Raw genomic sequence first — 15,369 nt, 5'->3', positions numbered from 1 at the left:
GATTTGTGAAAGGTCACAAGGGTAAGAGGTGACAAAGGAGAGATCTGAACCCAGATCTTATAACTCCAGAGCCAGCACAGTCCTGTCTCTTGCCCCAACTGATCCTGTGTTTCTAGGCATGTCATTAACCTCTCAGCTCCTTAGGCAATTCAGATAACTCCCTAAGGCTAAAAGGACCAATATGCATTGGTAGATGAAGTTCCCAATGCCAATGAAATCATAGGAGAGATAGAGAGACAGAAATAAAAATAAAGACATAGAGAGAATAAGAGAAAGAAAGGAAAGAAAAAAGAAGGAAGGAAATGAGAAAAGAGGAGAGGAAAGAAAGAGAAGAAGGAAGGAAGGAAAGAAGGAAGGAAAGAAGGAAGGAAGGAAGGAAGAAAGAAAGAAAGAAAGAAAGAAAGAAAGAAAGAAAGAAAGAAAGAAAGAAAGAAAGAAAGAAAGAAAGAAAGAAAGAAAGAAAGAAAGAAAGAAAGAAAGAAAGAAAGAAAGAAAGAAAAATGCACTGGTAAGTGGGAATTTGAATTCTAGCTTTAACCCATCCTGGTCCTGTTATTTTGTGCAGTGCCGTATGGAGGATAAAATTCTGGACTCACTTTCAGGAACACCTAGGTTTGATATTTCCTCAGATATCTATTGCATATGGATATGCCTTGAGCAAGTCACTTAATCTCTCTTGGCTTCAGTTTCCTTATTTATAAAATGAGGGGGCTGGGCTCCATAACCTCAAGGGTCTGATACGTGTCTAAATCTGTGATGCTGTTTCTTTCTGCAGATTCAGTATGACTGAAGTGAGGTTGCAAAGGCTCAAGCACTAAGCTAAGGCCTTCATAGTAGGTACTTTAGGAAATATTAAGCAAAAATATTTGATAAATGACCTTACTACTGGACTTACTCAGCACTTTCTTCTGTTTCTCTCTGATACTTTTATATCTAATGGCATATTAGCATCCATTGAGTCTGTGTCTTATCTCCTTGCTAGACTGGAAGCTGCAGGGGGCAGGGCCTTTGTGTCTCTTGTCTCCCCCAGTGCATAGAATGACATGGGATATTCTGGAGACTGTGGCTCTAGTGATGGAGCCAGCCCAGTGTAGCAAAGGAACAGAAAAGATGCTCAGCCAAGTGAGCCCAATGGACTGACCCATCCAGGTGAGATGCTCTGCCCTGTGAGGAGTTAACCCAGCTCAGTGGTAGGGTGACCCAGCCTAGCAGTGGATTGGACTAGCATTGCACAGGGCTACCAGTCTATCACAGACACCACACTCATCAGTGAAGTTCATAAGGACATTCAGGAAAGACAAGTTACTGAGGTCCTGCAGTCCCAGAGTGGTAAGTTGTCTTGATCACATGTGTTCCCTGTACAAGTGCATCATTATCATTTACTAAAAGTCTGTGCTCAGTCTCTCCCCCCATACAGAAATACACTGTGTGCATTGGTGGGAAAGTGGGTCTCAGGTTTGTATGAGGGATGCTATTCAGAAGCTCACTGATGGGGGCTCAGGAGCTACAGCATTAGAGATACAGTGGCCCATAAAAGTGACTCTCAGGGGATCCCAACATGGGAAGGGAAGGGTAACTTTGGGGGAAGAGCTACTACACTGGGCTTGTGATTTATCCCTTTACTAGACTGAAAATCCCATAAGTCTGGAGACTGTGTCTTCTCCAAATCTGTTTGAAGAAGGTGTCTAATAAATGTTGGTGGAATGAATGATAATGGAAGGGAGGGACTGACTTGCAAACCATCCAATGTAGAACCAAGGCTGAGCCCTCACCAGTTGCTCAGGGGAACTTAATCTCTGAGTACTCAGTGAGGGAGTCTGTGGGTCCATGGTCTTCTCTTGCTTTCACTCCTTGGAAGCTGAGGCAGGAATAATGCAACTCATCTAGTGCATCCTCTGGAGCGTCTGGGGTTGGGGCTGCGTCTTCAGCTGCTGAAATGGGATGCAGGGACTGGTTCCCCCAGGATGGTCTCTTGGGATCCTGGAGTAAGGGCAGAAAAGAGTTCAGTCAAACAAGTCCCCAGCATTGTGAGAGAAGGAAGATAAAGTGGGGCGAGATAGCCTTGGGCCAAAGGGGACTGAGAGAGTTGGGTGAACATTTGGGAACTGGGGGGTTGGCATATTCTACCTCCACTTGCCCCCTGGATTCTCCTGCTGCCGCCACTGACTTCTTCCTGAGCATCTTTACTCTGAAGAGGAAGAAAGGCAGAGTTGGTGCAGTGCAGAGACCCTTAGACTTGGATCATGTCACTTACCCTCTCCCTGACCCTGGACATGTCATTTCCCTCAAAGGCCTTTTCTCTTCTCATTGGTAAAATGAGGCAATCAGACTCTAGGGTCTCTGATGCCCCTTCCAGATGTCACATTCTACTGTTCTATGACCTCCAAGCTCCATATTCCATGAACCCATGAACCTCAGGAGTGTGTAAGAGAGACCACAGGACTGAGGATCAAGAGACTTGGACTTGCCACTATTTCCCTCTGGGGTCTTGGGTCAGTCATCTCCTCACTCTAGACCTCTGTTTCCTCATCTGTAAAATGAAAGACTGAGATGAATTTATCTTTAAGGTCTCTTCTGGTTCTAAATCCTGGGATCCAATGGGATAATACTGTTTCCTATCATCAGGAAATGAAGGCAATTTCTACTGTGTTTCCCAACGGGTCCTCATTGGAACAAGGCAATCCTTCTGCTACTGCTTAATCAATTTTCCATCTCACAAACCAAAGTAGTAATTTCAAAACCTCTCATCTCTCCTAAGCCTCTCCTGACACCTCACCACTTACTTCCTGAGCCAAGGACTGTGTCTCAGACTTCACCAAAAAGACTGAGGACATTTGCTGAGAACTCCTTCTTCTCTCCTTGTCCTCCCCTCACATCCCTGAGACATATCACGAGATGTCTTCCTCACCTCCTCCTTTACCCTGATCTTGGATGAAGAAAAGGTCCTCATTTTTGTCAAGGCTAAACCTCTACCTCCACCCTTGACCCCATCTTTTCCTTTATCAGATCATAGACGAAAGAGAGTTTTTGTCTTAAATCTCTGCCTATCTACTGGCTCCTGCCCCACTATAAATAAACATTTCCCTGCTGTCTCCATCCTTAAGAAATGAAAATCACTGATCACCTCCTGAAAGAGACCCCAAAATGAAAACTCCCAGGAATATTACAGCCAAATTCCAGAGCTCTGAAGTCAATGAGAAAATACTGAAAGCAACCATAAAGAAACAGTTCAAAGACTGGGGAAGCACAGTCAGGATGACACAACATTTAGCCTCAATTATTATAAAAGGTACCTAGGTAGGACAGTGGATAGGGTGTCAGGCCTGCAGTCAGGAAGATTCATGTTCATGAGTTCAGAACCAGTTTCAGACACTTACTAGCTGTGTGACCCTGGGAAAGTCACTTAACCTTGTTTGCCTCAGTATCTTCATCTGTAAAATGAGCTAGAGAAGGAAGTGGCAAACCATTCTTCTATCCTTACCACAAAAACCCCAAATGGGGTCACAAAGAATCTGATCCAACTCAAGCAAAAGAACAAGACCTGTAAAGAAATGGAGGGCTTGGGATGTCGTGTTCTAGAAGACAAAGTGGTTAGGATTGCATCCAAGAATAACCTAGTTGGCAAAACTGAATTCAATCTTACAGAGCAAAAATATACAGTTAATAAAATATAAGACTCTCATGCATTCCTGATGCAAACACTACAGCTGAATAAAACATTTAACACGGAAATACAAGGCTCCAGGGAAGCATAAAAAGGTAAATATGAAAGAGAAACCCTAAGGAACTCCATGTGGTAAAACTGTTTACATTCCTATATAGGAAGATGATACAAGTAACTCCTAAGAACTTTATCATTATTGGGGCAGGTAGAAGCCATGTATTTGGGTGGAGGGCACAGATCTATTACACTGAGAGAATGTCAAAAAAAGGATGGAAGAGTGAGAAAGAGGGATTCACTGGGAAAAGGGGAAAGGGAGAAAAACAATAGGGAAAATTATCTTACATAGAAGAGACATGTAAAGAAGAGCTTTTACAATGGAGAGAGAAATGCAGAGGTGAAATGGGCATCACTTTAACCTCACTCTCATCTGAACTGGCTCATTGAGGGAACAACACACACACACACTCACATGAATTGAGTCAGCTTTAGAAATTCATCTTACCCAATAGGGAAGTAGGAGGGGAAGTAGGCCTAGCAGTACCAGAACTCTACCACAAAGCAGCAAACATCACAACAATCTCATATAAGATAAGAAATAGAGGGAGTGATAAATGGATTAGGCACACCATCTTCCAAAGCAAATGACCACAGGAGGTATTACTACTCACAGACAAACTGAAAGATCCAAGCTTATAGATCAAGAAACACCATTGGGAGAACTGGGAACTGGTCTGGCAGGAAGGCAGTAGAGACCAAATCTCTCCCCACAGAACAAGATAAACTCAAATTGGATCCGTGATTTAGATGCAAAGGATGATATCAGAAGTATATTACAGGAACATGGAAAAAATTGTTTGTCAGATCTCTGGAGAAGGGAAGAGTCTGTGGAAGAGGTAGAGAGCCAAGGAGGCAAAATGGGTATTTTTGATTATTTGAAATAAAAAGTATTTCCACAAACAAAGCCAATGAAGCAACATTAGAAGGAAAGCAGGAAATAGAAAAAACAATACATCACATTTCTTGGATAAAACTCTCATTTTTCAAGTATATAGGGAACTGAGAGAAATGTCTAAAAATAAGAGACTTTTTTCAATTGATAAATGGTCAAAGCATATGAACAGTTTTCAGAAGAAGTTAAAGCTTTCAGTAGTCATAGAAAACGCTCTGTAGCTAATAATTAGAGAAATGCTCATTGAAAGAACTCTGATGTACTACCTCATGTCCATCATACGGGCTAATATGACATAAAAGAAAAATGTCAAATGTTGGAGGGAATGTGGAAAAATAGGGACATTAAAACACTTTTGGTGGATCTGTGAACTGGTCAAATCATTCTGGAGAAAATTTGGAACAATGTCCCAAGGGCTATAAATCTGTTGACCCAGCAACACTGCTTAGAATAGATGGAGAAAAGCATAATGCACTGCAAAGAGAAGGCATATTTTTCATCTTGTATCCATCAACAGGAAAAGACCGCTGGAGAGATAAGGACTTAATAAAAGTGTCAAAGGGACTAAGAAACCATGTCGGAATTTTAGTTTAGAGGTTTACTTGCAGTTTTATGGGACTAAGTACATTTTTTCTATAATAAACATTTTTCTTTAAAATTTTGAGTTCCAAATTCTATCCAATCTGCTCTCCAACCCCTGTCCCCTCCCTGAGGTAGTAAGCAATCAGATATAGATTTTATATATATGCAATAATGTAAAACATTACAATATTAATAATTTTGTATAATAAAACTCAAATAAAAGAAATGAAAGAAAGGGAAAAATTACATGCTTCATTTGTATTCAATCAATATTAGTTCTTTCTTTGGCGGTGAAGAGTATGTTTCATCAATAGTCCTTTGGGATTGTCTTGGATGGTTGTATTATAGAAGATGGTTAAGTCATTCACAGTTTCTCATCAAACAGTATTGCTATCTCTGTGTATAACATTCTCTTGGTTCTGTTCACTTCACTATATATCAGTTCATACAAGTCTTTCCAGGCCTTTCTGAAATCATCCTGCTTGTTATTTCTTATAGCATGATAATATTCCATCATCATCATATACCACAGCTTGTTTAGCCATTCCCCAATTGATGAGCATTCCTTTGATTTCCAATTCTTAGCCACCACAAAAAGAGCTGCTATGAATATTTTCATACAAATAGATCTTGTTCTCTTTTTTGGGGATGTCTTTGGGATATAAACCTAGCAGTGATATTGCTGGATCAAAGGGTTTGCACAATTTTATATCCCTTTGGGCAGAGTTCCAAATTGCTCCACAGAATGGTTGGATCTTTCACAACTCCACCAATAGTGGATCAGAGTCTGAGCTTTCCTACATCCCCTCCAACATCTAATATTTTACTTTTTTGTCATATTTGCCCTTCTGATAGTTGTGAGGTGATACCTCAGAGTTGTTTTAATTTGTATTTCTCTGATCAATAGTGATCTCAAGCATTTTTTCATATGACTATAGATGCCTTGATTTCTTTGTCTGAAAACTGTTTGCTTATATCCTTTGACCATTTACCAATTGGAGAATGACTTGTATTTTTGAAAATTTGACTCAGTTCTCCATATATTTGGAAAACGAGGCCTTTATCAGAGATACTAGTTTCAAAATTCTTTCTCAGTTTTCTGCTTTCTTATACTTTTGGTTGCATTGGTTTTATTTCTGCAAAAGCTTTTTAATTTTATATAATAAAACTTATTTATGTTACATTTTGTATTGCTCTCTATATATTCTTTGGTGCTAAATCCTTCCCCTGTCCTTAAATCTGGCAGATTAAACTATTCCATGCTCTGTTAATTTGCTTATGGTATCACCCTTTATGTGTAAACCATGAACACATTTTGACCTTCTTTTAGTATATGGTATGAGATGTTTTTCTATCCCTAGTTTCTGCACTGTTGCTTTCCAGCGTTCCCAGCAGTTTCAGTCAAAAGATGAGTTTTCATTCCAAAAGCTTGGGTTTTTAATTTTATCATAGACTGTATTACTATAGTCATTTACTATTGTGTAATTTGTATCTATTCTATTGCACTGATCCACCTCTCTATTTTTTACCCAGTACTAGATCTAAGTATATTTCTTGCAAAGATTGGGATATGTTTTCTCTTTGAGGAGAGAAAATACTCATCAACTGGAAAAAAATTTTTTTAATGGAACAGAACTTCCACAAAATTGAGAAGGGCAAGTGTCCTGATTTTTTGTTTTCATTTTTGTTTTGTGATTCCCTTAGAGCTATATTGAGGGAAAGGAGATTCTTTTTTTTTTTTTTTTTAGGAATTTTCTTTTTTAAAGCGGGCAATGAGGGTTAAGTGACTTGACCAGGGTCACACAGCTAGTATCAAGTGTTTGAGGCCAGAATTGAACTCAGATCCTCCTGAATCCAGAGCCGGTGCTTTATCTACTGCGCCACCTAACTGCCCCCTGATTTTTTTTTAAAGAATGAAATTTGTAGCCTCTAACCCTGGAAATCTTCCATCTTCCTGTCCAGGATAGCATAATGGCAGCTGTGAGGAATAATCAGGCCCATTCACCAGGCCTTCTCCTCTCCACCTCATTTCAGTGGGGAAAGGGCAGTAGATGGTGTGGAGTCAAGTCCAGTTCTGACACATACTATCTGTGACATTTGGCCCCTCATTTAGCTTGGGGAGTTTAAAGAGGAAGGGACAAGAGACAGGAACAAGAATTCATGAAGCACCTACTGTGATCCAGGCACTGTGCCAAGGACCTTACAGATGTGACCTTGTTAAACATTTATATAGAACTTACTCTGTGCTAGTCGTTGTACTAAGCACTTTACAAATATGACTCCATTCAATAATAATAATAATAATAATAACAGCTAACAATTATATATTACTTATCGCATGCAAGGCACTATCCTAAGGAGGTTACAGATAGATCCGATCCCATTTAATAATAATAATAACTAACATTTATACATCACTTACTACATGCTAGGCACTATACCAATAACTTTACTGATATGATCCATTTAATTATTATAGCTAACATTGACTTAGTGACCTGCAAGTTAGGTGATATTATTATCTCAATTTTACAGATGGGGAAACTGAGGCAAAAGTTCAAGTGACTTGCTCAGGTTCGCAAAGCTTCTACATGTCTGAGGCAGCATTTGAACTCAGATCTTCAAGACTCCAGACCCAGGGCTCTATCCTCTGTACCGTCAGCTTTCCCATTATAATCCTGTAGATGACATTGGATCTGGAATCAGGGACCTAGATTGTTTTAAGTGATGACTTGACTATATACCAGGTCATAAGTGTGACCTTGAGTAAGTCATGTCTGCTCTATGCATCTCAGTTGGATTTTTAATCAGTAGAAGGAAGGGTACTGGAACTTCCCTCCCAATTCTGTATCTTACAAGACTAGGAAATCTGAGCCTGAACTCAGGGGCTCATCAATATCTGAGGATTTCTGAGACATCAGAGCAGATTGTAATTTCCAGAATCCCCCCCAACCCCAAATCCCCTGCTCATCCCAGCCCCAGCACTCACAGAAGGAGAAGGAGGCAGGGGGCTAGCAGACTTGAGACACCAGCTCCAAAGACGACACCAACGATCATACCTTTTTGGGGCACTTGAGACAGAGTGCTATTATCTGGATGTAAGGGAGGTTTGGATGAACATGGGGTAGGCCATTGGGCACACTGTCTAAGGGCCCTCTGCCCTAAATGCCTTCCTCCCCAGTCTCTGAAATGGCACTAACTGGAAAAGGAGAGTGTGGGTCCCTTGTGGGTTCTTCCCCTCACAGCTGACAGTGATGCTAGGGACCTGGTCCATCTTCATACTCAGACTCCTGTTGACCCATGGCCCAGCCCTGGCTGATATCACCTGGAAGGTGTTACTGCCGTCCACAAGCTTCCCCACACAAGTCAGAGCAGGGAGGGGGCTTGCTCTGTTTGGACAGAACAGGTACAGGACAAACCCAGCTCAGCCCAGGAGCAAGAAGGCCTGAGCATATTTAGGGGGTCTGTGGGAAGACAAAGAAGACCCTCTCTCTTAATAGATGGCACTCTCCTTTCTCCACAAGAACCCAAGGACCCCATGACACACAGCCCCTCACACTCACACTGTACAGAGAAGTTCAAGGACACCTGCTTAGAGCCTAGAGGATGCTGGGCATGGCAGGTCAATACCCCTCCATCTGCTGGCCCCAGGTAGGGCAGATCCAGGGACAGGGCTCCATCATCTGAGGACTGGGAAGAGGCCAGGGTCTGGTCCCCCAGCATCCAGGTCAGTGTAGCTGGGGGATTGCTGTGGGCAGCACAGAGCAGGTGAAGTGACCCTCCCTCCTGTATCACAAGAGGTGAGCTCTTTCCTGGGACCCAAACTGAAAAAGATCAGGATGTCCCAGTGAGAACCTGGAGGGACTTCAGAGATCACACAGTCACCACCTTCATTGTACCCAGGAGGAAACTGGGAGCTAGAAAGCTGATGTGACTTCCCCAAGGTCAGACAAGGAAGGGGAAACTGAAAGAGGACAGGAGCCCAGGCAGGAAGGAAATGCCCCAGGCCCAGCCCAGCCTGGATTTCCTGCCCCCTTCTCACCCTACTCCATCTTACCTGACTGGTCCCCAGAGCCAGAAAGCAGAGTCCTCACCTGTTTCTTTTTCTGCTACCAGCCCACAATCATTCTGGGTCACCTCCCCAGGTTTTCACTTGTGAATTATTTTTATGCATCTTCCCTCCCTTCCATCTTCCCTTCTCTCTTCTTCTCTTTTGCTGTCTCTGTTTCTTTTACTATATGAATTAATGGAAAGATAATATTTAAAAAAAACACAGAGAGCCCTTAGGAGACAGAAATGTCCACACAGTAAGCCTTGGAATCTTGTTTCATAAGAGCTCAACGTGATGACCATTGGAGCCACTTTCCTTACATCCAGAAGCCCTCTGACCTCAAGGCAAACCCTGCATTTCCCTGACTGAAGTCCAAAGGCTCTGTCTGGATGGCCAGAGTCCAGGCCCCATCTGAGAGCACCTCCTAGACCCATTCCCCCCATGGCCTCTTCCTGTACAAGCCCCTCAACTTCCCCAGATCAGCCCTGAAACCACAGAGAAAGCACCAAGTGAGCAAAGCCTCCCATTTGTCCTGGGTTGTTGATTCCTGGGTCAGGTACCCCAACAGGGAAGCATTGATAGGGACAGTGGACAGAGCACTGCCCCGGGGACTGGAACAACCAGGTGGGACTTGTACCTCTCAGCCCAAGCCTGGTTTGGTGGAGAGATCACTACCTGTAGACTCTACATTTAGAGTTCACACCTCATTGGTACTGGGTCTGAACTAAGTCAGGGCCTCCTCATAGCTCTGAGCCTCAACTTTCTCATCTAGGAAATGGGGAGAACAAGTCTTCCCCTCCTCATCCCAGCACTGTTGGAGGAAAATGGTGTCTAACCCTTAAAGTCATGAGCAAATATGAGCTGATGTAATTCAGAGAGTGGGGGCCATCCAAGACCAAGGGAACCTGGACCTGGGGAGTAAGAGTCCCTGCCTCTCCTGTCTCCTCCATCTCCCTGATATCCAGGCCCACCCTCAGACTAAAATCTGAAGCACCTGGAGTCCCCTCCCTGCCCTCACCCTAGGGTTTGCCCTCACCTGTTGTCCTGTTGTCCTGGGAGATGGTGATGGTCACACTCTGCACAGCATCTGCAACAGGAGGGTGAGGCTGGCTTGGGGCAAGGGCTCTCTGTCCAGAACAACAGAGCTCAGGGACCATCTGGGCTAATCCCTACCTGACTGACACTGGTACATGAAAACATGGAAACTGAGAGAGAGAAAAGATAGGAAAACCCAGACTATGTCTCTGCTGGGAAGCAGCTTTCCCTGCCCTGGTCCAGGAAAAAGGCATCTGGCTTCCCAGGGTTGCACCAGGACCCTGGTATCTTGATGCAACCCTCCCTAGCCCCCCTCCCCTGGGGAAAGCAGACCTCCTGCCCCAGCACTCACAGGACACATTGAGCTGGATGGTTCTCTCTGGGCTCAAATGGCCTCCAGGCAAGGTCACCTGACAGGTGAGGCTGGTGCCATGATGCTGGTGCCCAGGGATGAAGGAAACCTCTGAAGAGTAGGAGGTCCCAGAGGTTTCTGGCTGGGAGGAGAGGGCAGCCCCCTTCCAGGAGAACTTGAAGGTGCTACTTCCCCCACAGGACGAGGGAAATGCGCACTTCAGAGTCACTGATTTCCCTGACTCTAGCACCGCTGGAACATCCATGTCTGGCTTCTGGATCAAGTCTGGAGAGGAGAGAGACAATGAGCCAGGAGTGGGGGAGGGGAATTAGGGCTCAAGTGTCCTTGCAGATGCTGGTACCTGAACCATCCCCCAGGTCTCTCAGGTGTTCCCCTCATAGTATGACACCATTTGTGCCCTTGATCCTTACCAGGAGCCTCCCCTGCCATTCTCAGGGCCTGAGATACTCAGAGATTAAAGGGCAAGAGGAAGGTCCATTAAAAGCAATGGAGAAAAAAAAGCACTGGAGAATAATCCCTTCATTTTACATCAGGGAAAACTGAGTCCAAGAGGGGGGATTTATATGGCAAAAAGAGAATGTTAGAAACCTCTGCTTTGAATCTAGTTCATTTCATAGCAGATCTAGAGTACTTTCCAGCACAAACTTGGTCCCTCTCAGCCATATCTCGGTCCTACTTGTTCACAAAGAGGAGCCCACCAAGTTCCCAACCTTTGAAGGTCTGGAGAGTTGGCATTGACTTCAGACCCTGCCCTGGGTCTGCCCCTCCCTAAGTGGGGTCCCCACCTGTGCTCCATGGTCTCTCACCCCTCCCCCATGGGGCTTGAGGGGTCTCCAAGGCCAGTCCCTTCCCCAGACCTCCCTGCCCCATACACTGACAGGAGCCTCCTACCTGTCACAGTCACAGAAAGTGGCTTCCGTGTGTAACTGTATTTTTCCTTTCCATTTTCAACCCAGAAGTAGTATCTGCCACTGTCTGAGAACTGGGCATCTGTGATGCTCAGAGAGCAGTTGTTCATCCTGGGATCCCCAAGGAGATGGAATCTCCCCCGGACTTGCTCCTTCAGAATCTGAGATGGATGATTTGTGGCCACGAGAGTATCATGGTAAACATTAGTCCTTACTCTGAACCAATAGCCATAAACTGGCTTGCTGTTAAAGCGTGAGGGGTAGTAGAAGGTGCAGGGGACTCGGGCACACAGCCCCTCCTGCACACTCACCCGGGCCTGCACATCCAGTGTCTGGGACGAGGACCCTGAGGGCAGACAGAGGCCTGGTCAGCACCTGCAACTCTTCCCACCCCCCTCAGCCCAATCTCCCTCTGCCCCAGCCCCACTCACCCTCCCAGAGCAGCAGCAGCAGCAGCAGCAGCATCTCTGGGGCAGCAGAGAGTCAGGTTCTGGGGGCACGGTGTCACTGTCCCAACACCAAGGCTCCCTCTGGTCATCTCTGTCAGGCTCAGGGGAAAGAGGAAGCTAAAAGAGATAGACCCAAGTTGGAGAAGGAGGGAGGTCTGTCCACGGAAGAGGAAGCCCTGTTCTCTTTCCCAATGGGCTCCTGTCCTCCTTAGCTGACCTCAGTAGGGAGGGGCCTCCTGTCCTGGGGCAGTGTCAGGGACGTTGAGGACTCAGAGGCTGGGGGAGGACAGAGCTGGTGCACAGGCTGGGGCTAGGAATATTGTCTGCAATAGATTGTCTGTGTGGCTACTAGGGCTGCAGGGACCAGTGCCTGGGCCAGAGCAGGTGCTGCCCATCACACATGGCTGCACCTGTCCTGTACAACTGACCTCAGATCAGCAAGACCTGAGGTGAAGTCCTGCCTCAGGCATTTGCTGCAAGGCTTTTCCCCTGTAAGGATTACTCCCCTGGTGAGCCTCAGTTTTCTTCTCTGTAAAACGGGGATAATAACAGCCCCTACCTCTCATCCCTGTGGTTATGATTAAATGTATTTGCAGACCTTGAAGGGCTGCAGCAGTGCTGGGGACTGTCCATCAGACCTCACTCCCCTGCAAGATCTCTCTTATCCACCTACCCTGGCCAGCTGCCTGCTCCTTCAGAATGGCATTCCATCTCCCATCTCCAGGCCTTTGCCCTGGCTGTGCCCCATGCCTGGAAGGCTTTCCCCCTGCCCTCGTTTCCTTCCTCCTTGCTTCTGTCAAAATTCAGCTCATGTCCTTGTCCTGCTTCCCTTTTCTGTTTCTCTTCCTCTACTATCCTCTCTTCTACCTATGTGGTTGTTGAGGTGGTGTGTTCCCATGAGAATGAACATTCCTGGTGGGTGGGGGCTACTTCTGCCTTTCTTGGTATCCTTAGTGCTTAGCACAGTGCCTGACACCCAGTAAGAGGTTAGTAAATGCTTGGTGACCATTGACAGAATGCTGGTCCTCTTTACTTGGATTCCTTACATCTTGGTTCCCATTCTTTCCCTGGTTTCCCATGCTTCATTAGTCCACACAGATCTTCCTATACTTCTCTGAATTCCCCTATCCATACTTTCATTTTTAGAGCCCCATATTCCAATATTTTCACCCCACCTAATTCAACCATACTTCCCACCACCTTTGGATACCCACTTTCCAGTTTTTTGTGTTGGTGGCAGTATTTCCGCCACCCTGATTTTCTGTTATGGATATTCTGATAGTTATGGGACTTTTATGTTGTCTTTGTCCTTCAGAGGATTCAATCTCAGTGAAAACAATATCCAAGTGTCAACAGGGAACCCCATCACCAGGAGACTTATGTGAAAACCAAGTTTATTACAAGAGCAATGGACATGCATGTGTAGCCTCAAAGGTGGTAGATTTTATACAAATTATGTTTTTATAATAGCTAGACAAAGAGAGGAGGGGATGCCAGAAAGTCTCTTGACATTGGAGGGGGAACCATGTAGCAAAGGTGGGAAAAACACAAGACCAGTCCCCATGGTAAGGAGCAAGGTGATGGCAAAAAGCCTCATTTTTTCCCCCTGCAACCTGCTGGACTCTTTTTTTCAAGAAAAAACAGGATTTATTAAACATTTCCTATGTGCCAGGCACTATGTTAGTAGATGTTCATTATGAGATTTAAAATTGGAGAAGGAGGGAGGACTGTCCACGGAAGAGAAAGCCCTGTTCTCTTTCCCAATGGGCTCCTGTCCTCCTTAGCTGACCTCAGTAGGGAGGGGCCTCCTGTCCTGGGGCATTAATCTTCCCTCTTTAAACTTTCCCTTAATTTGTCTCCGAGATCATTAAGGTAAAGAACCCTCTGGTCTCTAGTTAGAGCTTTTATTGTTTGGTAATTACAAGGTGATGTTGATTAGAGGGATAGGAAAGTAGAAATACAAACAAATAGTCTTAAGTCTAAGCTTAGTCTCTATTCCGTATAAAACTCACCAAAAACCCAAGGCCACCTTTGGGGAGGAGAGCCGCATCAGGCGCTGCTAACGGCGAGCCCGGCCGAGTCCAACTCCAGTCAGCGTCTGTCTGAGCAGCTCAGTCATCAGACCAGGAGAGCAGGAAAGACCTCCCACTTCCATTCTCTCCTTGCCTTTTAAGCTCGCAGCCCGGAAGTGGAATGCTTAGCAGCGGGGCTGGCGTGCTTAGCCCATGCACGGCCGTCGGTCTCCTCCCCGAAAGGGTGGTCCTTCAAAAAACTGGCATCTCTCCATTATCGCTAACCAACTGTTAAAACTTTTTACCACATCATTTAAGCCCTTTACTACAGCTATAATATACCATTGCCTCAAGCTTTTGCATTGCTAGATTCTTTTAACAGCCCTGAGCACAGGTCAGTGATGCAGATGAGGACCTGTCCTCCAAGCTATAGATTTCAGACTCTGCAAAGGCATATGAAGGGGCTCCTCTGTGGCAGCTAGGAATCAGAGTTTCAATGGCTGGATCTTCCTCTTTTCATTTCCTGTCTTCAGCTTGGCACCAGGGGAGGCAGAATAGGGGGAAATTCATGTGGGCTGCTAGGAAGGAAGGTTGTTTTTTTTTTTTCTCTCTGGCTATACCAAATAGGTCTAAGATAGGATTTTCTATGCCATAAAGAATGTATTCTCAATTTCTCTCTCTTCGCTAACTTCTAATATATTTTAATAAATTCGTAAAAGCCTAAACCCTTGCTGAATTTATCATTGATTTTAGACAGCTTCCCCCAAAAAACTGGAGGGGGGCATATTAGGACCCATATTTAGAATTTAAACATCACAGTATATATAGTCTTATAGCCTTTTGGGCATGGTTCCTAATTGCTCTTCAGAATGGTTGGATCAGTTCACAATTCCACCAACAGTGTTTTAGTGTTCCAATTTTTCCACATCTCCTCCAACATTTACCATTTTCCTTTTTTTGTCATATTAGCCAATTGGATAGGTGTGAAGTGCTAAATCAGGGTAGTTTTAATTTGCATTTCTCCAATCAGTATTGATTGAGAACATTTTTTCATATGGCTGTAGATAGCTTTAATTTCCTCATCTGAAAAGTGCTTTGTCATATCCTCTGACCATTTCTAAATCAGGGAATGACTTGCATTCTTATATATTTGATTCAGTTCTGTATATGCTTTAGAAATGAGGCCTTTATCAGAAACACTGGCTATACAAATTGCTTCCCAGATTTCTGTTTCTTTCTAATCTTGTTTGCATTGGTTTTGTTTGTGTAAAACTTTTTTTAGTTTAATGTAATCAAAATGATCCATTTTGCATTTCTTGTAAAAACATATTACAGAATTCTCTTTT

At 44.4% G+C, this 15,369-nt stretch overlaps 1 protein-coding gene across 1 annotated transcript; it reads right to left on the bottom strand.

Moving 5' to 3' along the window:
- Positions 1–399: 399 nt before the first annotated feature.
- Positions 400–12,096, bottom strand: LOC122750397 (sialic acid-binding Ig-like lectin 13). The gene is made up of 8 exons (XM_043997119.1): positions 11,994–12,096; positions 11,546–11,908; positions 10,634–10,918; positions 10,283–10,333; positions 8,759–9,019; positions 8,185–8,287; positions 2,128–2,188; positions 400–1,980 (listed from the first exon to the last, which is right to left on the bottom strand). The coding sequence occupies exons 1-8, from the start codon at positions 12,025–12,027 to the stop codon at positions 1,780–1,782; spliced, it is 1,359 nt and encodes a 452-aa protein (XP_043853054.1). The 5' UTR covers positions 12,028–12,096; the 3' UTR covers positions 400–1,779.
- Positions 12,097–15,369: the final 3,273 nt, after the last annotated feature.

This window comes from Dromiciops gliroides, chromosome 3 (genome assembly GCF_019393635.1).
Source record: "Dromiciops gliroides isolate mDroGli1 chromosome 3, mDroGli1.pri, whole genome shotgun sequence".
Lineage (NCBI taxonomy): Eukaryota > Metazoa > Chordata > Mammalia > Microbiotheria > Microbiotheriidae > Dromiciops > Dromiciops gliroides.
Note: the sequence above shows the minus strand (reverse complement) of the source record. Positions and strands in the feature narration are given on the sequence as shown.